The sequence below is a fragment of the Myotis nattereri genome (assembly GCF_964212035.1).
Source record: "Myotis nattereri genome assembly, chromosome: 17".
Taxonomy (NCBI): Eukaryota; Metazoa; Chordata; class Mammalia; order Chiroptera; family Vespertilionidae; genus Myotis; species Myotis nattereri.
The window spans coordinates 1,821,704-1,843,424 of NC_138092.1; the positions used below are offsets into that span (position 1 = coordinate 1,821,704).

At 55.5% G+C, this 21,721-nt stretch overlaps 2 protein-coding genes across 2 annotated transcripts in view; one reads left to right on the top strand and one right to left on the bottom strand.

Annotated features, from left to right (window-relative positions):
* The window catches only part of TRAPPC9 (trafficking protein particle complex subunit 9), a 167,114-nt gene that overhangs the window by 48,765 nt on the left and 96,628 nt on the right, over positions 1–21,721 (top strand). Inside the window, exons 13-17 of the mRNA XM_081111710.1 lie at positions 1,500–1,626; positions 2,517–2,649; positions 7,215–7,378; positions 8,123–8,275; positions 10,179–10,303. Of these exons, the coding sequence (XP_080967836.1) occupies positions 1,500–1,626; positions 2,517–2,649; positions 7,215–7,378; positions 8,123–8,275; positions 10,179–10,303 (702 nt within the window). The remainder of the gene's footprint in view (positions 1–1,499; positions 1,627–2,516; positions 2,650–7,214; positions 7,379–8,122; positions 8,276–10,178; positions 10,304–21,721) is intronic.
* On the bottom strand, positions 5,759–7,088 carry LOC308533156 (Krueppel-like factor 16; the record flags this gene model as incomplete). Its single annotated transcript, XM_081110981.1, has 1 exon — positions 5,759–7,088. The coding sequence occupies one exon, from the start codon at positions 7,086–7,088 to the stop codon at positions 6,327–6,329; it is 762 nt and encodes a 253-aa protein (XP_080967107.1). The 3' UTR covers positions 5,759–6,326.

Sequence of the window (21,721 nt, forward strand, 5' to 3'; positions counted from 1 at the left end):
TCAGGGTCTCCCTGTCAGGGGCACGTAGCTGGGTCGCAGGTTTAATCCCCGGCCCAGGTCAGGGCGTGTGTGGGAGGTAACCAATCAATGTGTCTCTCTCCCATTCGCATTTCTCTCTGTCTCCCTCCATTCTACTTTCTCTTAAAAAAAAATAATGACACCAGGAGGTAGCCCCCCAGTCATGGTCAGGTTTTAAAAAATTAAGTCATGAAATATCTCAAACATATGACATGTTACAGGGAATAATAAACATTCACATATCCACCATCCACATTTAGAAAATGCTAACAGCTGGCTATATTTGCGTTAGCTATTTTAAAAAGAAACAAAATGCGGCTATATTTCACCTAGAGGCAATAGCCATCTAATTGGTTTCTGTTTCTACTCCTGCCCGTGACATCTGTTCTTTACATAGTTGGATCATTTCTCACTTCTGCTCAAAAGCTGGGCTCAGGGGTGCTCACTGCCACTAGAGTGTCTCTTGGGTGCTTTCTGTAGACAGAGGTAGGAGAATTGTGCATGCATGTACGTTAGACACGAAGTTCTATATGTACCCATGTGGACATGCATGTCCATATGTATCGACACACATGTACACACAGACACACACACTCACATGCACCTATAAGCATGTACACACACCCAAGTATGCCCATATGTGCCTACATGCATGCCCCTGCATATGTGTACATAGACTCATGCCCATATGCACAGCACAAACACAAATTTCATAAATCCCGACTTCACAGGGGTACCTCCAGCTCTAATCTGTCTCCATAAGTCCTCTCTCGCCTTCCTCCATTCCACACCTGCGTCCCTCTTCCAGCGTGAGAACTCGGGCTCACAGCATCAACACGTTCTTGCTAGGTTATTGTAGCAGTACCTTCCCTTTTTAAAAACGACGCCTTGGTCGCTCTGCTAAATGCACTTATTAGTTTTTCCGCTTAGATTCCGTAGGGTTTTCTGTGGCCACAGTGTGTGTGTGTGTGTGTGTGTGTGTGTGTGTGTGTGAGAATAACTGTCTGTGTGCCTTTCATTTCCTTTTCTTGCCTTCTTGCACTGTGCATGTCTGTTACAATGTTGGGCCATCCAGAGCTGACATCCCGCATCGTTTCCAGTCGTAGGGCAGCTCCTTGAGGCCAGGGATTCGGTCTCGTTCACTGTCAGTTCGGAAATGAGCTGATGATTCATAGATGCTGGACGATGTATGTCCACGCTTCATGTTTTTTCTTTTGTGTTTACATTCCCATTTGGTAAAACAACAAAACCAGGTGAAGATAGAAAATAGCGCCGGGCTGGTATCAGGAGGGATGTGTTCAGGCACACAGGCTGCTTCCATTCCTGCTGTCCCATGTGAACGCACTTTCGCCCGCCTCCACGGCCTCTGGCCTCTGGCGTGCTGTGAGAGCCCGTGAGTGGCCGCACCCCGGCTGCTCGAGCTGAGTGCGGGGTTGTGGGTCTGGGCTGCGCTTATTCATGTCGCCTGCCCCTTGTTCCAGGGGCTCCTCACGAGTGGAGTGGAGTTCGAGTCTCTTCCTGCGGCACTTTCCCTCCCGGCCGAGTCTGGTCTTTACCCAGTGACGCTCGTCGGGGTCCCCCAGACGACGGGGACGATTTCCGTGAACGGTAAGGGGGTTTCTCTCCGATTCAGGTGGGTAGGACGGCCAGCTGCGCTGTTGCCCTGACTCACGGAGACCTGTCACCGGTCAGCAGCATCCTAGTCCCAACCCCCGGGCATTGCTTCCTTTGTTACCTAGGGAACCTCAAAATTTCAAAGCCATTTTATTTATTTCATTTTTTATTTTTAAATAAATTTTTATTGATTTCAGAGAGGGAGAGATAGAGGCATAAATGACGAGAGAGAATCATTGATTGGCCGCCTCCTGCACGCCCCCTAGTGGGGATGGAGCCCACAACCCAGACATGTGCCCTGACTGGGAATTGAACCGTGACCTCCTGGTTCATAGGTCGATGCTCAACCACTGAGCCACGCTGGCCGGGCTCAAAAGCCATTTTAAAGCTTGAACAATTTCAAGTGCTTATGTAACTGAGGGAGTTTTTTTTGTCGTGGAAATTTTGTTAATCTTAGGTTGTGGTTCCTGTCCACAAGCAGCAGGTTTGCTGTCTCACGTGGCAGTGATGATGACAATAATTGGCTCTGGAGCTTAGACTTTGAATCATTTTTTCAAAGACTTAAGTCACGTGATGTCCTGGAAAGGAGTGCTGGCTCTCACTCTCACGTTATAGACAGCCACACTTAAAAAGCACATCAGGAAAGGGACGAGACGAAATTAAGCTGTGCAGAGATCCCAGTTTACAGAGACCACACAGGCACATGTTCGCTGGGGCTCAGGCAGCCTGGTAAGGTGGCATCGGTGCTGCATTAGCTCCACCTCCAGGGGGAAGCCGCGGGGCCTGTGGGTGGGACTGGCAGGTGACGGGCCTGAACCTCAGCTCGGCCCTCGGGCCTGAGACTGGAAGCTGGCCGGGTGGAAGCCCCTCCCCTTGTCTCCCAGGTTACCACACCACCGTCTTTGGCGTCTTCAGCGACTGTTTGCTGGACAACCTCCCAGGAATAAAGAACAACGGCTCCACAGTTGAAGTCATTCCTGCTCTGCCCAGACTGCAGATCAGCACGTCTCTGCCCAGGTAGATGCCACAGAGCAGGTACCGGCCTCCCGACTACACGTGGCACTGAGGCAGATGGCTCAGTGTGCATCGCTCAGTGTACGCCTCTCGGGCACCAGGAGCCTGAGTTAGGCTCCAACTTTGTGACTAGAGTGTGGGCAGGGGCTGTGTCGGGACAGAGGGAACGATGGGCTCTGTGACAGCGAGTGGAGAGGCAGAGGGTTTCTTACCCAGAGCAGACACAGTGTGCACTTAGCCTCTGCAGCCACAGCTTTTGTGAAATATCGTGAGGGGTGGGCCCAAGTAGGTTAAATTACCTAAAAGATAAATCCATAAGTAAGGACGCAAGATCACAGCAGTAATAATGCTCATAAGCCCTAGCCAGTTTGGCTCAGTGGATAGAGCATTGGCCTGTGGACCAAAGGGTCCTGGGTTCGATTCCGGTCAAGGGCACGCACGTACCTCGGTTGCAGGCTCCTCCCTGACCCTGGTCGGGGCGTGTGCAGGAGACAACCAGTCGATGTGTTTCTCTCACATCCATGTTTCTCTCTGTCTGTCCTTCTCTCTTCTACTCTCTCTGAAATCAATGGAAAAATATCCTGGGTGAGATGAACAACAACAAAAAGACATAATACAAATAAACAATATAGTAATTAATAGTAACATAAGAATACACTTGGCATTTTGTGTACTCTTACTGCAAACCCACTTTTGTCAACCCCTGTACCTATTAATTACAGTATAGGTAGTGGGATAGATTACTTTTTGCATAAGCATATAACATAAGCTAAACACATTTACTTTAATGACGTCAGAAAGCTCATCATAAAAAGTATCTCAGAATCCCATCACCATTCATGTCCTTACTCTTGGAACTTGGGATTGTCTCCATTTTTGCTCTTACAAAGCATGCTGACTCTTTTGGCTGTTTTTGTAAAATGTGTCTTGGTATTTTCTGAAATGTCCTAAAAGCTCCCTCACACATGCCGTGGGCACTGTGCGGGACGCTGGGTGCAGGCCTGACACCAGTCCTGTCCTTGCCCAGGCAGTTCCAGTGCCGTGGGGAGGTGGACAGGGAGCAGCAGTCCCAGGGCGCTGTCCTTAGGATGCTGACAGGGCTGGGGGTCACAGGGACTGCCGGAGTCCTTCCAGGTGGCGTACATGCCTGCGATGGGAGAGGTGAAGGAGGAGTTAGCAGGTGAATGGGCGGACAGGAGGGTTTTCTTGCTGAGGGAGCAGCCTGAGACCAGAGGCAGGAGGAGCATCGCCTGAGTGAACTCAGAAGGGATCCTGGCACTCATTGTAAGAGCTGAAGGTGTAAAACTTTCAGAAGAAAGTTTTCATGCTCTTGGGTTAGGCAAAGAGTTCTGCTGTTGACATCAAAAGCAATTCTCTGTCTGGGCTGGAACCAGAGGCCCTGGGCCGGGCATGACTGGTCCGTGAGCCCAACTTGCTTAAGTGTCGGCTTCTCCCTGCACAGCGCAGGTGTGAGACCGGCATTGCCTAAACACTCTTTTCTGTGCCTTGGACCAGACAGTGGGTGAAGCTCTCTGTGGTGCGTATAAACACACTCGGATCTGCCCGGTCCTCTGTGGCCATTCACCCTCCTGTTCCTGGTGGCGGGGCACTGCGTTCCCTGTTTCAAGCCCAGATTCCCTGTCCCTAGTTCTGAAATTCTATGTGCGGTGATATGAATACTTCTAAAATGCATTGGTTTTCTTTTCTTCTTTCTTTTTATTTTTATTTTTATTTTTTTTTTTTGGGTTTAAAAAAGGGCTTATTTAATTAAATACAAGGATAAGGGCAGGCAGGGCAAGGGAGAGGGGTGCCACCAGAGAAAGCACGAGTCCCTAGGGATGCGACCCCCTACCCCCCCAGCCCCCCGTGAAAGGCCACAGCTACCACTGGCCCATTGGAGGAGGGGGGCATGGGTCTCTTCAGGCCCCTGAACAGAGCCCAGACATTAGAGTTCTCAGCTTCCCGGGCCCCGAAGCCCACTGTGGACAGGCACGGCCAGGCCTGGGACATCTAGGGGACATCCACACAGACACAAAGGTGAATGGGACACACACCCCTCTGCCCTCAAGGACAAGGGCATTCCCCTCTGGGAGAGAAGGACTGAGGGCAGATGGGCCAACTCTGCAAGGATCTGCCCCTGGGCTGAACCTGCGGGCAGACCCTCCCCTCCCCAGCCCAGCTCCAACAGGACCTGAGGCACCCAGCCCTGGATCCTGCCAGGCTGAGGGTCCAGGTCCACAACAGTGCCATCCAACACCCCAGCCCCCAGTCAGGCCACGAGGAAGGCTCTGGAACAAATGCAGATGCCACAAACCTCCTGCAGCCAATGGGGGGTAGGAGGGGGGGCAGACAAGCCCTTTTAGGGTCTGGGGGCAGGGAGCCTGGGTCCCTTCCCACGCCAGAGCAGGGGGGCTGGATCCTCAGTCCCTTGGTCCAAAATGAAATCTAACCGGCTGTGCCAGAGGACATGGCATCCACCCCTCTCCACCCTAAGTTTAGGTCACAACGACACTCCCCTCACCTCCTTCTCCTGAGGACGACAGACCACCCACAGTGGCCCTGATCAAAAAAGAGATTGGTGCCTGAAAAAATATTCTACCCGGTCCAAAAACACACACACAAACCCAGCTCTTCCTAGGGGGTTCTGGGCCAGTCCTCCTGCCTCCTATCCTTGTGGGCGGCAACTCAATCACTGGTCCAGGCCTGGCAGCCCGGGGGGACATGCAGCAAGGGGCAGGATGGAGCCAGGGCTCCCACCTCCACCGGCAGGGTGGGGAGGGGTGCATTTAGCCCAGTGGCTGTCTGGTCCCTAAAAGGGAGGGAATGATTGTCACGTGATGCTGTGGAAGGCCAACGTTGGGAGCAGGGAGTAGCTGCGGCACCAGCTTCTCACTTACACTAACACACCACACCCACCCAGGGGGGCAGGCAGCACCCCAGCCAGCAGAGACAAGAAAATAAATAAGCCAGCATTCACTCCATCCCCATATCCACATCCCCCCAAAGTGAGGCAAATGCTCTTTGGAAGAACCCTGCTCCTCTCCCACCCTCCCCCATCTCAGAAGCAAAACCCGGACCCTATGGTTACCCTCCCCCTCCCCCTGCCCACCTGCCTCCCGTGGGCAGTGGGGCAGAACCTGTTAACACCTGAGATCGAATACCCGAGTGGGGGACGGCTGGGCCGCACCCCATTTCCCTGAACATCTCCAATGGCTTTCCACGGGGTGAGGAGCCCCAGGCGGGTGGGCCCTCGGTCACCCCTGGATCCTCTATGGCTCTTTGCTCACTTCTTCCCAATCTAGAGAGGGGCCTGGGGCTGATTCCAAGCACTGGGCAGGGGGTACCTTTCCTGACCCCCTCCACACACATATCCCCCCCCTAAAGCAGGGAAGTGGCAAAGGGGAGAGAGGAGCACCTGCCAGCCACCCACCTGGGGTCCCAGTTTAGCAGATGGGAAGAATTATAGGTCGTGGCTATTTACAAACACGGGCCCCAGCCACGCACGGGGGGGCATATCCAAAAGGTCCAGCTGAGCCCAGTCTAGTCTCAGGCCCCCTCCTTGCTTTCTTGAGGGGATCAGAGGCCTCAGGGCCCTCAGGGGAACGCTGGAAGGGTGCCTGGACAACAGGCATGTTGCTGGTGCTCTGGGCGGGGTGAGATCCGGGTGGGCTGGATGGGCCCTACAGGCCGGCAGGGGCTGGGCTGGGTGCTGGGCTGGGTGCGGGGCTGCCAGCCAGGCTGCAGGGCAGGGAGTCGCTGGGTGAGGTACTGCGGGCGCCTGGGCGTCGGAGCAGTTCTGGGCGGAAGCCAGGGTGGCGGCGTGCGTGCTTGGTAAGGTGGTCGCTGCGGGTGAAGCGTTTGGAGCAGAGCGGGCAGGGGAAGCGCTTCTCCCCTGTGTGCGTCCGGTGGTGGCGGGCCAGCTCGTCGGAGCGCGCAAACTTCTTGTCACAGCCCGGCCAGTCGCAGGCAAAGGGGCGCTCACCTGTGTGCGTTCGCAGGTGCGATTTGAGGTGCGAGGACTTGTAGTACGCTTTGGCGCAGCCCGGGAAGGGACAGCGGTGGCTCTTGGCGGCGGCGGGCGCGGCGCCGGGGGCGCGGCCGGAGGACGGGGACGAAGCGGCCGAGGAGGAGGAGGAGGCGGGCGAGGCGCCCCCCGGGGCCGCCGTGGACCCGCCTCGCAGGTCGGCCAGGATACTGGCAGCCAGCAGGTGGGGCGCGGCGGCAGCTCCAGGGCCCGAGCCGGGGGCAGCCCGGGAGGGCGGCGTTGGCGGCCCCGGGGGCCCGGGCGGGGCGGCCTCGCGGCGCGGCGCGCGCACATCCAGGCCGGCGGCGGGGCCCGCGCCCTCGGGGCCCGGCCGCCCGCGGTGCACCACGGCGCCCGAGGAGATGGCCATGAGCACGTCGGCTGCGAAGTAATCTACGCAAGCTACAGCCGCCGACATGCCGGAAAAGGGCGCGCGGCGCGGACCGAGCAGAGGTGGCGGGAGCGGTGCCCGTCCGGCCGGCGGCGGCTGCTCGAGTGCCTTCTTTCTTTTTATGATGCATCATTGTTACTACCATTATCCTAGATCTGCGCACTCCTTGCAACCTGCCTCTGGTGACGAAATATCCACGCAAGTGTCCGTCCAGCTTTACAACGGGGAGACGCAGCAGCTTGTCATCAAGTTGGAGAACATCGGAGTGGAGCCCTTGGAGAAGCTGGAAGTCACCTCCAAAGTCCTCACCTCCAAAGGTGGGTGCTCCCGGCAGGTTTGCCCTGAGCAGTTTCTCTATTCCCAGAAGACACGCTGTTCCGTGCCGTGTGCAGAGCGTCTGAAAGCTTCTCCCTCTGTCTGATGCTCTCGTGAGAGTGGCGTTCTAGTCATGTGTGAAGAGCATACGCGGGAGGCTAATGGAGCAGAGGACGCGCCCTGTACCCGCCTTTCTATCGTAGACCCTCAGGAAGCATTCTGGAGCGCATGAATGCAGGGGCGTTTGCAGATTCAGAAGAGTTTTGCCTGGGACCCACCTGTCACCTGCAGCCAGGGTTTCCTGAGTGGGTCCAGCCCCTGGAGCCCATGCATCCCTCCGACAGGCTCTCCGTGGGCCACTGACCTCAGCAGGCCCGAGGCACAGGGCATCTCCATGTGTGCCCTGGAGGGTGGACTCTGACAGTGAGCCGTTAGCACGTGTGTGCATTTAGGAGCCTGTGCCATGCACACTCCTTGTGGAAAACCACAGGAAGCTGCTCAGTGGTTGCAAAGGTGACTTGGCTTCAAGCTTGGCGCCTCACTCCTCTTCGTGCCTCACTCACACACCACGTGATGGCCTCCCAGCACCCAGAACTGGCACTTTCTTGGTACTTTGATCTATAACATTTGAAATGGTTTGCGTTTTTCTGGGCTTTCTGAGAATGCATCAGAACTCCCCGGGGGATCAGCGAGCCTCCTGTTGCCTCAGTCACGTTATCACCATCGCACTGTTGTTGTCATTGCAGAAAAGCTGTACGGCGACTTCCTGAGCTGGAAGCTGGAAGAAGCCCTGGCCCAGTTTCCCCTGCAGCCCGGCCAGGTGGCCACGCTCACTGTCAACATCCAGGTGAAGCTGGACTTCTCGTGCCAGGAGAACCTTCTCCAAGACCTCAGCGACGGTGAGCTTCCCGTTCCCATAAGCTCCGCGGTCCCCGAGCTGCGCCGCCGCCCTTGCTTGTCACTCACTAACTCAAGCTGCTTGAGACTCCTGGGCGCCTCATTACCCGAGTGAGTCCCCGTTTATCTGAGAGCAGCAAAGGGCTTCTCAGTTACAGTTCCTCGTTCACACCCTTCATTGTGCGGTGCTCAGGGGCCAGGAGGGCACCCTGAGTTGGTGGAGTGAGGGAACTGCATTTTTCAAGTTCACCTGCTGTGATCTAATTAGGGGATGATCAAGCTCTCCTCAGAGTCTGGTGATTTTTCTGAGGCCTCGGAGTCTAGAGAACATGGGACTTTATATTTGGGAATCTCTGATTACAGATAAGATCCCATGGATTAATTATGTCAAATTATGAAGCGTGCATTCAGACATTCATGTGGCGGCATTGTGGGTGTATTAGTTAGCTCTGCCATAACAAAAGACCACCGACAGTGTGGCTGTACAACGGAAATTTATTTCTCACGGCTCTGAAGGGTGGGTGTCTGAGAGCAGGGGCTGGCATGGCTGGGTTCCGGTGAGGGGCCTTCTCCTGGCCTGCAGATGCCTACCTGACCCCACCATGTCCTCATGTGGCAGAGAGAGCGCTCTGGTGTCTGTTGTAAGGGCACCAGCCGTGTGGGCTTAGGCCCCATCCTCATGACCCCATTTAACCTCAGGGAGCAGCAGGTACAGAGGCCCGACCCTCGGTAAGGCAGTGGATTGTACCTTCAGAGGCTAGATGTCTCTCTTGCTCTCGGGAAACTGACCTTGGCCTCCCAGCCAGCCTCTCCCAGCCTTCCCCGTGTGCTAAGGAAGTGATGTGGTCAAGTCGAACCTGAGAGACTAGGTTAGTTATGGGTTTTGTCTCATTCATTCGTTTGCTTGCCAGTCACTGAGGGCTTGTGATCTGCGTGAGCCCGTGCCAGCTGCTGTGGGAGGTCCGGCAGTGGGCGTGACGAGGGTTCTGCCTTCATGCAGTTTGTAGTCAGTGAGGAGTCGGGGACACACACGCATTGCTGTAGTAATTGTAGCGGTTTCTGTTGGATGCTTGCCGGTGCCGGGCGCTGAGATACGTACTTTATATGCAGTGACTCATTCATGCTTCCAGACAACCCCACGGTCCGTGTGTTATAGCTGCTCCTGCTTTAGGGATGAGGCACTTCAGGCTCAAAGACGAAAAGGGACTTGGCCGAGGCCATTCAGCCGGATGGTGGAGAGGCTGGGAGTCAGGCCTCCAGGGTCTGATCTCCACCCACGTCCCTGGCAGCAGCTTGTGCTCCTGGGTCTGGACTGCAGGCAGGGAGCGGGTCCCGCGGTCACACGGTGCAGGGGAGTGTTACGGAAGAGGATGCCTGTGACCAGAGACAAAGACACTGGGAGGAGGGGGAACCAGGGGAAGAGTTTTGGTGGAAGTGCCTGGATCCAGGAGCAGGAACAACAGGACTCAGAGCCTGGCCGTGGTCCCTGTGAGGCTGCGCTGTTTCCAGTCTGCCCTTCACTTAGTGTGTCATCCTTTGGGGTCCCACCCAGACATTCCGGGACTCAACGTCAGTGTCCTGCCTCCTTGGGGGACACTCCACGCCAGGGTTTTCCCCACCTGGTCCTGCGACTACGTCAGAGGCCCTGCTCACATCCTCGGCCCCTGGGTCCAGGTCTCTTCTGGAACCTGCAGGCCCCTCTGGGGAACTTGGTGCTGGGCTGTGTGTCTCCACGCAGCTTTTCCTGCTGCGGGTGTGGGTGCTCGTTCCGGGGCGTCACCAGAGTGCAGGAAGCGCAGGCTGGGCCGGCAGAGGCTGGCTCTCCCCTCTTACTGTTTATGTCTGAGCGAGAGCTCCTCCCTCCATCCAGCTGCCCTCTCACTTCACTCCATCCTCACCTTTCAGATGGGATCAGCGTGAGCGGCTTCCCCCTGTGCAGCCCCTTCCGCCAAGTAGTGAGGCCACGTGTGGAGAGCAAGGGCGCGAACCCGCCCGAGGGCAGCAAGCCTGGGGACCCGAGCCACACGAAGGTAAGTTGGCCCCACACACATGCCTCTGGCCACAGGGTTGGCGCTCGGCTCCTGCCGAGCCTTTCCGGAGGCAAGGTTCTGGGTGTTTCTCCAAAAGGGAAGGCTGCGTGGGTGTGGCAGCAGTGGTGTGTTTGTGGAATGTGGTTTCTTGGGTGCTCCTCTCGCCGGCGTGGGAAGCAGGCTCCCTGGGCCAGCGTGCTCCAACCGTGGTGTTACTGACTCGCGTCCATGAAATCTGGGAATGCGGGGGTTCAACCAAGGCGGTCCCTGAGTGGCGTAGGCTGTTTCCTGCCTCTTTCTTCATTTGAAAAACGCATTGGTTGCATTATTATTCCCAGTTCAGATGTTGATCCCATAAACTTTTCTTATTTCTTTGGCACCTCCTTCCCCTCATTGGTTTCCAGACAGTCAGGCAGCCAGAGGCACGTGCGGTAGCAGGCGGGTGCAGTGCGAGGTTGGGGTGCGTGGGGGCCTCCGGCAAGCAGAGGGGGTCATGTCCACAGAGCTCCTGCGTCTGAACTGGAGCACAGGTTTTGGGTCGCAGAGTCAGATTTAAAAATCCGGGCCTCGCCCTTCCTGCTGGTTGGATGATGGAGGTGGTGCATGAATTTTTCTTCAGTTGGAGTTGCGTGTTTTATAATGATTATAAATGTGGTGCTTGCTTGCACGTGTATTTAAATATAATTATTTAAATACCATTACTGTTTACTGAGTGCATCCTTGTTGTCTGGCACTTGTACGGAAATTGTTCTTCTAATTCTCACGATGACTCTGAGGGTGGTCTTCTCCTCCAGGGAGGGCGCTGGCTCCGAGAGATGCGACACGCTCAGTCCCTCCAGTCCCTGCCCGTCGCACTGTGACATGCCTTCCCTCCACCGCCCTCCTGAGTTTTGTGCATTGAGCCCAAAGCACCTCGCTCGCTCGCTCTCTCTCTCTCTCTCTCTCTCTCCCCCTCCCTCTCTGCTAATCCTCTCCCAAGGATATTTTTTCCATCATTTTCAGAGAGAGCGGAAGGGAGGGAGGGAGAGAAGCATTGTGTGAGAGAGACACATGGATTGGTTGTCTCCTGAACGCACCCTGACCGGGGCTGTGGATCGAACTTGCAACCCAGGTACATTCCCTTGACTTGGAATTGACCCTGAGACCCTGTGGTGAGCAGGCTGACACTCTAACCACTGAGCACACTGGCCAGGGCAAGCCTCTTGATCCTGCTTTCCAGTCCTCGGTTTGGCCCCACCAACCGTGGCGGTTTATAGGTTCTCTCGGTCCCTCCCGGTCATTCCTCTGTCCGCCAGGCCCGCTGAGCCTTCTGCGTGTTGGCTTCTTGCCCAGGCCCCGGAGGAACGGAGCGGCCGTGGCGGGCTGTGCGCTGCCCAGTGCTGTCTGCTCAGAGGTGTTCTCAGCGTTTGAAATATCTCGTCAGGGAAGCGGGGACACTGGGATTTGGGGAAGGTCTGGGCCTCACCCTGGTTCATGGAGTTAGTTAGCGGTGACAGATCCGGGGTAGAATCCGGGTCCCTTCTAACCTGGACCCTAAGTAGGATGGGACCCATATCCAGACTCGGAGCAGGATGTCCCAGGTGACAGGCCCCGTGCCCCCAAAGGCAGTGGGGAGGGGTGTGTGGGAGCAACTGCGTTAGTCGGTGGTCTGTTGTGGGGAAGGTGATGGGGAGCTCGAAACTGAAACGATGCAGGGCCCCCCGGTGTCAGGGCGCATCTGCTGCGGTTCTGTGGGACTCCTGAGGGGCACGTGGCGCTGTGGGCCAGGCTTGGGGTGCTGCTGCGGGGGCCCCTATCGCCTGGCCTCCTGGCACTGCCCAGCTTGTTACCTCACACATCTCCCCAAAGCAGGAAAGATGATTTCATTGGAAATGTGCTCAACCTGTAAAGCTGTCCCCAGGAATGGCGTAGTCATGGAAACAAGTGAGTCAGTGGAAGCAGCTTTGAGGGAGGCCCTCAGGAAGTGAGAAGGGAGTGTGTCCTCAGGTTCCGGGAAGACGTGTCCCTGTCCAGCGGGCACCCGCTGTCTGTCCATGGTCCCAAGGAGTCGTTCTGCGCGCTGTGTGGCGAGTCGGAGGACTGAACAGATTGTGTGATGTGGACGCAGGTTAGAAATGACCTTCCCCTCAGCCAGGCCCCGCAGCACAGCCTCCAGGCCTCGCGTCCCCACTGTGACGTGCAGCGGCCTGCGCAAGGCTGGTGGGCTTGCTCACAGAAACAGTCGGAATAGCCTTGTAGCCGTTAAGGAAATGGGACTCTTGTTAAAACCTCCCCATAGAGAACATTCCCAGCCCGATGGTTTCAGTCATGCATTTTATGAAGCATTTAAGGGAGGAATAACGTGGGTTTTATGTAAACTCTTCTTTCAGGAAACTTGAAAGAGAGTGAATACTCCTAAGTGTTCTGTAGGGTCAGCGTTGCCCTGGTACCAAAGCCGATGGAGAGGGTGTGGAGCCACAAGGACCTGGGCACAGGCTCCGGGCATGTCCCGTTCCACAACATGTAGAATGTGGACCAAGTGGGGTTACCTGGGGACTGCAAGACTGGTTTTAACATTAGCAACACAACACATGCAGTTCTCAGTACCAACAGACCAGAAAGGAAAACAACCAGCGTCTCCATGATGGCTGCAGAAAAGGCATCGACGACGTGCCCTGTTTGTTTCCAATAAAACTCACCGACTGAGAACCGGAAGGGATCCTCCTCAGCCCACCACCTACACTCCCACTGTTCGGAGAGGTGCAGAGTGACTGTCCCTGGGGGCAGCCACGCAGGCTGCCTCCCTGAGCCACACCCCGTCCCCTGCCCTTCAGCTGGGCTGCAGTCCCTGCGACCGACCAAGGTCCTCCCTCTGTTCCTCCAACTCCCAGCATGTCCCCAGACTCAGGGACACGCTCAAGGCTGTCTTGCCTGCCAGGCCTTCCAGGTGGCGTGAACAGAGCCAGCGCTCCTTCCCCGCATCTCCACCCGCCCCCCACTCCCACCTCTGCTGTCATCCTGTGCTTTATCCCTGAGTTCCCAGGAATGTCCTCAAGGCCACGGGCTGGTTCCTGCTCAGCCTGAAGTAGATCTTCCCAGATCAGATGCTCCCCACAGCTCAGCGACACCCTCCCCGTCCACGGACTCTAATCCGAAGAGTCTGGGCATCAGGGAGGCCAAGCGGTGTGTGCTCATTCGGCCCGGCCTGGCGGTGACAGCCCTCAGGTGATGGCTTCGGTCTGTTGAATACTCCTGTCATTTCAGCCTTTACACTGGAGCCCTGGGATGTTCATGTATGTTCACGTATGTTTCATTTCAACAATTGCATTTATCAACGGGCCGACTGGAAGGCTCTGCTAAGAAACCTAAAGAGCAAATGTAGTTAAAAAAACTGTGTTACAACAAATGGCCCGTTTTGTTATGCTGTGTTACAAATGGAAACTTTCCGTGAGCCCGTCCGGTGGCAGAATGAAGGCTCCCATCGGCTGGGAGGGGACAGCGCATTTGCTCATTGACGCTTGCGCACAGGACGGCGAGGGGGAGCGTGCCGAGGCCGGAGGGGCTTGGGGTCCACACCAGCGAGGTTAGTGCTTTCAACGGTGTGTCCAGTTGCTGCGCTCATGACGGCAGCGTCCCGTTGTTCAGGTGGGAATTACCCGCCGCTCAGGAAGATTAAATAACGCGCCCAAGGTCACCGCGTTACCAAGTAGAAGTTAACACTCAGGCCCAGATACGTCTGAGTCCAAAGCTGGCGCTATTTCTAAGTTTCCAGACTTATGGGAGACAAAACATCCTGTATCGATTCTGGCCGTGTTCATAGAGCAGCGAGCAAGCTTTCTCGCCTATCTGACCCTCAGTTTTAATCTGTAAAATGCAGATAATAGGTCTTCCTCCTGGGCTATTATAAGGAGCAAAGTGTCTGCTATTAGCCCTGGCAGATAAGAAAAGCTTACCAAATGGCAAATCCAATTCAGTTCCAAATTATTTCTAATCTGTCCCGGTAATAGTTACAGAGACGGGGAAGTTCTCTCCGCAAAGTTTAAGCACCAAAGCTCCAACGGAATCCTTTAATCTGCCCAACAATTTCAACACTTAATAGGAATTGAGCAGTAAGGAGTGGAGTCTACTGCAGGGGGAATTCTGGAACAGAATTAAGGTCAAGGCCCAAAGAATGTTCCTTGGGGTTCTGTGACACCTTTAGGACTTCGCTTCTGTGATATTTGTTGTGCATCGAATCCCTGTGGCATTTTGTTCACTCCTCCAGGCCAGTCCTGGGAGCAGGCGGTTCCGGAGCGGCCCCTGGCAGGAGACCCAGCAATGCGACCTCAGGCTGTGAGAGGCGCTGGGGAAGTGCAGGATGGAGCAGGGTGGGGCCCACTGTGCTCTGGATAGGCTGTCAGCACACCAGCCTGGTAGACGGCTTGCTGCACAGAAGTCAGGGCACCTGGGCACCAGCTGCCATGGTTACCACCTGCCATGTTTCCTAGTAGGTTCTGAGCTGAGGCTGAGGATGGCACCTGGCTGACGAACGCCTCCTGCTGCCTCGCTGTGTGGTCGCGAGTCCGTTTTATAATTTGCTTTGTCCGTACTGTACAGTTTCATGTGTCAGTACATTTTTATTGCTTCTAATATCCAGACAATATTAAAATTTCCCCCACTTGACTCCCAGATTCTATTATAACTAATTAGTCCAAACCAGCACACTGCCTGGACCACTCACGCGCCCGCTCTGTGCGCCACGGAAGTTGGTTTTAATCCAGCACCGTCTAATCTTTGATGTTGCTGAGGCCCTGGAAGGAAGAGAGCTGGAGACACGCATAGCACTGCGGCCGACCCCTCCAGGCTGCACAGCTAGAGCGCCGATTTTCATCTCCCTGGAAGTTAGCTTAAGAGTGGAACTCTGAGCCCTGGAACTCATTGCGGAGGCGGTAATAACAGACTCCGAGAGTGGGGTGCTTTGGCCCCGAGAGCGGTGATGGACCAGTGCCCCGCATTTCCAAACACCAGCCCGGCGCCGTGCTCTCTTTCCGTCTTGGCAACAACCTGTCATCTACCGGTGTCTCCATTTGGGATGGGGAAACCGAGGCTTACAGCAGACACTTCGTGACAGTTGACACAGCTAAGAAATGGCGTCGTTGCGCCAGGCTCAGGCTTGTCTGAGTCTGAGGTCTCGCCTCCAGTGTGGGTCTTCCCTTGTTCCCCGGAGCCCCATGTGTACGCACTGTTCCTCCCGTGGACACGGAGGCTGCGTATACTGCTGCATGTGTCCCCGCGTTGCCCGTGTCCTCGTGGTAGCAGGCCCTCGCCACACTGGCTGTCACCTCCTCCCTGAGCCCAGGGACGCCCCCACCCCCGCTGCTGTCTGCTTTCTCCTCCTTCCCCTTTGACAAGCTCCTGAGTGGGAGTCAGGTGTGATGTGTAGAAATGTCACCAGCATCCAAATGACTCAGTTAAAGAATGACTGTGTTTTCACATTAAATATCAAGACCTGTCATCTGACAGAAGGTACAAATGACAACGAGATACAATGTTTCCGATTGGAGCCGTTCTGGGGAGTCCAAGAGCCTCGAGCCACAGTAGGCATCGGACAGGGAGTGGAGACTCGGCAACAGGTTTTCCGGAAGAGTGTGCAACAGCATCTGCCAAATGGCCATCGGGTGCTAAGCAAAAGCCATCGGCCGCAGCCCTGCGACGTCAGGAGCAGTGCTGTGCACGCGAGGCCGTGCTTCCCTGGGAAATGGGGAGGCAGGAACCGCCCCCCAGAAACTTAATCTAGAGAAGCATGCAGCGCCGTAGGGTCAATTTAAACAATTCCAAAAAATAAGTCTGCTGAGGCTGCATGAAGAGTGGAGGATGCTCGCCAATCTCCGGCCTTCGGCTCGGGAAGCAGCGGGTGCTCCGCGGCTGGAGGACCGGCTGGGTTCCCTTGGCCCGAAGGTTCTCAGCATCTTCAGTGTGTGGACGCTTGGCCTTTGCAGCCTCCGCAGCCCCACCTCCCAGCTCACACCTTCCTCCTGCCCCTCAGGTGAGAGAGCGCGTGACCCTGGGCTGTGGCCTCCTTTTAAAAAGTTCCTTTTTATTTTGGAATCCTTTTAAATGGACAGAAAAGCTTCAAAGATAGCAGAGTCCCCACAGCCCTCCCCAAGCCTGTCTCCCAGCGCGCTGGATTCAGTCCCGGCTTTGTCAGCTCCTAATTGTGCAGCATCAGGAGGTGACAGAGCCTGTCTGAGCCAGGTCAGACGCTGGGCACCGTGAATGCCTGAGGAGGGAGGGAGGCGTGGCTCCCGAGTTTGGAGACGAGCGGCCCGCCCAGCCCGTGGTGCAGCCTCCTCCTCACCTCACTGCGCAGGCCTCCTGAGGAGACCAGCCATCCTCTTGTTACTTGAACGCCCTCCACTGCATGAGCAGGCGCATGCCAGCTCACCCCATGCTGTGTACCCTCCAGGGAGAGGCCCTCAGGGGCCGACCACTGCTCTGTCCTGTCTTTACGCGGGGCTGCCTCCCCCGGACAGGTCTTCATCTTCCCCTTTGTTCTGTGTTCTTTCATTTTCTGTTCTGTCCTCTTGAAGAGATATAGATATTTTATAAAGAACCACGAAACTCATTAAAGAAATATCCCTAAGGGTTGGCTTGTGGCCGGAGTGTCATTACATATCTGGTAAGGAGAGAGGAAGTTAACCACATCACTGTTTCATCTGGAGAGGCCTCCACAGCAGGCGCTGAGCCTGAGAGCAGTCTATAGTCTGCAGCCCCCGGTTAGAACGAGGCGCTAAAACGGGTTAGGATCTGAGGCTCCAGCCCCGCTGGCGTGGCTCAGTGGTTGAGCATCAACCTATGAACCAGGAGGTCACGGTTTGATTCCCAGTCAGGGCATGTGCCTGGGTTGCAGGCTCGATCCCCAGTGGAGGATGTGCAGGAGGCAGGCAGCCGATCAGTGATTCTCTGATGTCTCTCTCTCTCTCTCCTTCTCCCTTCCTCTCTGAAATCAATAAAAATATATATTATCTGCCCTTTAATAAATATATATTTTTAAAAAAATCTTAAAAAAGAAGAAAAGAATCCCTAGGTGAGCCCTGGAGGCAGGACTGGACTCCGCTTCCCTTTTGCAAAACGAGCAGACAGCAGCTTCCACACGTGGGAACCAGCGTAGTCTCAGCGCCAGGCTGCGTGCAAATTCTCGGTCATTCTCAGAGCAGCCCTGAAAGGTGAGGGCTACGAGGCTCTTTATAGCCCTGGTTTGTCTGTAGTCGCACAGCGTGGAAGTGGCTTGGCCGCCTGACCTCAGCGCCCTCGCTCTGCCGCCCGGCCCAGCCTCGGGCTGCTCCGTCGGACACTCTGGCGGGCGGGGCACAGCCATCAAAGGAGCATGTTTTCTGAAAGCACAGGTGCCTTCGGCAGAGGAAGCTTGATGGGGGAGTGTCATCTCCTCCCTCCCCAAGTCAGCTTCTCAAACGTCTCTGAAAACACACAGCCCTGCCCTAGATGTTTTAAGCTCAACTTTGCAGATTTGTATCCAAGCTTCGCCATCACCTGACTCAGGTAGACTCTGCAATGCTCCAGTACGAAGCTGCTCCCAATCAGGAAGGTAGGTCAGGCTTGTTGGTTAAATTGCTGTTCGCGGTTTTTAAGCTGAGATCTGCAATAATCTAGGCCTGCGCTCGAAGTGTGTAATTTAAATTTATTCCTGTACGTGAGCAGCCATGATCCCCACTGCATAGTCACCTCGGAACACACTTGGGTTTTAGATCGTGGGGCTGGGGATTTCAGAATCGTTTACATAGACCAGTGATGGCGAACCTTTTGAGCTCAGCGTGTCAGCATTTTGAAAAACCCAAACTTAACTCTGGTGCCGTGTCACGTATAGAAATTTTTTGATATTTGCAACCATAGTAAAACAAAGACTTATATTTTTGATATTTATTTTATATATTTAAATGCCATTTAACAAAGAAAAATCAACCAAAAAACTGAGTTCGCGTGTCAGAGGTTCGCCATCACTGACTTAGACCCTCCCTCCACATCCACGAACTATAACCACTAGCAGCCACGACTGCTGAGGCATTTGCCCCACTTCCAGGAGTGGCTGTTTAAGTCCAGCCAAGGCGAGACAGAATCTCCGCCGACTGACAGGCCTCAGACCCCTGCCACACACGGCCCCCTTCCCGCGCAGGCGGACCTGTGACACAGGCATCGCAGGGACATCCTGCATGTTGTTTCCGGTCCTCAAGTGAGTGAAGTCGGCGTGGGTTTGCAGGTGTCCAAGCTGAGTCTGCAGCCACCCAGGCCGGGTGAGTCCACAAAGGAGCGTGGGCTGTTGTTAGAGCGGGGCCAGGGCGGGTGTGGCGGGGCGGGGCCCAGGCCTGCTCTCCCATGGAGGTTCCCTCAGAGCCTCGCTTCCAAGCACTGGCAGGTGGCAGATGCAAAAGGATGGAGTTTCCTCTCCCCCAGGTCAGCCTCTCACCCACTTCACCTCGCCTAGAAACCCTCTTTAGAAACGTTCTAGGCCAGTGGTCGGCAAACTCATTAGTCAACAGAGCCAAATATCAACAGTACAACGATTGAAATTTCTTTTGAGAGCCAAATTTTTTAAACTTAAACTATATAGGTAGGTACATTGTTATTAACTTAATTAGGGTCCTCCTAAGGCTTAAGAAGAGCCACACTCAAGGGGCCAAAGAGCAGCATGTGGCTCACGAGCCACAGTTTGCCGACCACGGTTCTAGGTGACATTCATCCTTCACCCAGTTAGTTATCAGTATCACTCCCGCCCCTGGAGACGCAGCTGTGTGCTTCATGCTTGTTCTCGCTGTGACATTTCTGTTGACATTAATTTGCATCCACATCCCCGGGACCTGATCGTGGGTTTCAGTTTGTTTGAAGATGAGGAGCTCCCACTTAGAAGGTGTGTTGGGTGCCCCGGGCCATTGTGAGGGCAGAGGCAGCGACAGCGAGAGCTCATGCTCGATGGGCCCAGCGCCCGCGTGTCTGTGCGGTGCTGTGGTGGGGGGTGGGCTCCAGACCTAGACAGGCCTGGGCGGCAGTGACCATGGCCGGGAGGTGTGTCAAATGGAGGCAGTGCCGGCTCCGGGGAGGAGGGGTGTGGACAGCGCCTCAGCTTGTTCAGCTGGTCCAGGGGTCGTACGTGGAAAGGTCGTTCTCTCACTGGGCAGGAGGCTGCACACGCCCTGGAAGAGGAAACGCTGGGTGAGTGCTCGTGGTGGCCGAGCTCTCTGTGCAGGCGTCCAGCGCCAGTGCACCTCCCCCGGCCACCGCTCTTGCTGTTCCTGTCACCACGTGGCCGAGGTGCTGGTTTGCATTGGAGACACGCAGCAGGCCTCTCTGAGCCCCTGGTTCTGCGCCTGCCGCCCTCTGTTCCTACTGAGGCCATTCATTCGCTGCTTCATTCATTCATTCATTCATTCATTGGCTCACTCAGCACCCAGGAGGCAGGCTTGGATGTGATTGTCCTTCTTGGTAAATGGCTGTAATAACACCGAGAAGACCAGGCATGCTCCCTGTCAGTGTCTGGTGGCCTCTTCCGTTTATTGACGGCTGCTCGCTGGGCTCTGGGCCAGGGTCTGGGCATCGGGGAGCCAGTCCCTCTCCTTGAAGGGTCCAGCCCGAGTTAGAATCTGCGGTGATTTGACTGTGAAAGCCACGGAGAGCCTGGTGTGCAGGTGGGAGGCTGTGTCTGCTGAGGGTCCTGGCTGTGGGGGTGTCACAGGTCCGCCTGCGCCTGGCCACCAGCCGCCTTTCTTTCCTGCAGCGCTCCACTTCCTGCAGGGAGCAGGCAGGTCTGCTGAGCCGAGAGTGGACCATGTCCCCCACCGCCCTTTAAAAATTTAGTTTTAGATTTTGTGGTAAAATATACATAACATAAAACACACCCTCTTCATCACTTTTCAGGGCAGTCCAGTGGCACTAAGTGCATTGACATCGTGGTGTCGCACCACCACCACAGACGCCCTCCCCACAAGTTCATTATGTAGTGGTGGTGGCCAGGCTCCATGGAGTTTACTGATTATTTCTTCATCCATCCATGAAATATTTACTGAACACCTGCTGTGTATTAGGCACTGGACTTAGTCCTGGGAGAACAGATCAGATAAGACAGGTACTGTGTCTACGGAATGAGACTCTACTAAGGAAATAAAAAACCAGTCTTGGCTCAGGTGGGAGTGCATGGAACAGCCTTCCACAGAGAGGGAATAGCATGTGAAAAGGCACAGAGGACTGAAGCAACAGGGAAGTTGGCGGGAAATGATGAGCCTAGAGATTGAGTGCCAGCACACGTAGAGGAAGGGTGAGGTTGGAAAGCAGGGTAGCAGGTTGGGGCTGTCCCTGTACCTTCTTTTGGGTTTTCCCTATAACAACACATCATTCTCAATTCCCCTTGGATTCTGTAGGGTCAGTGCCTTACGGTTCACACAGAGAGGTAGGCCATAAGCTTGAGGCAGGGAGACTGCCCTATAGTGGGGCTGGGGTCCCAGCGGAAGTCTGGTAAGGGCTGGGTGCACCATTGTCCCAAGAAGAAAGATGGAGTTCCGGCCCAGAGCTCCGGGCCTAGGCCTGGGGAGGCGACCGTGCCAGGAATCGGGCTTTCTCCTTAGTGTCTTGCATGGTGTGGCTGCTCACGCTTCCCTGGCGGCTGGCTCCGGCTGGGCTCACCTGCACGCCCCTTCCTGCTCTCTGCCCTCTGGTCCAGCCTTGCTCAGGGTGAGATCTCTGTTGTCGCTGAACGAGCAGTTCTATCTGCAGCAGCAGGACCAGCAGGGAATCTTCACGGTGATGTGCTGGGTGTCCTCATGGGCTCAATCTCTGGGCCCAGCCTGCATCTGGGAGAGGGGTAGGTTTACTCGAATGGGCAGGGAGAGATCAGGTTGGCAAGGTGCCCGCACACAGAAAGCACCCTGTGAATGCCCGCATCTTCTCTTCTAGGACAGGGAAGGGGTGTGCCTCAGACGCGGTGCTCCTGGGGGTCTAGGGACCTCCAGGTGCGTCCGTGACCTGCTGAGACCTTTGAGCCGGCCACCGACTCCTCTGAGCCTCAGCCTCCTCGTCTGTACGGCAGGGAGAATAAAAGCCCATGAGACTAACTCCGTGATGGACGCACTGGACGCACGACAGGGCACACAGCGAGCACCAGTGTTTGCAGCAACGGCGCTGTTCTCCTCTTGCTTCTAAACTCAGGATAGTCTGGTTCCCCGCTGTCTGCTCCTCTTCACTGGCTATGAAATAGGGCAGCAGCCGAAACAGAGGCCAAGAAACTCGCTCGGGAGCCTATTTTCTGGGCTTGAGCAGGCAGCGGCCGTCGGTGCAGTTCCCCGGCCTCACCGCACGGGGCCGCCCGTCCTCAGGGAGAAGGACCTGGAAACAGTGCTGGGCGTCTGGTTTATTTGTTAGCGCCTCTGTTGGATGGAACGCATGGTTTCCTTTGAA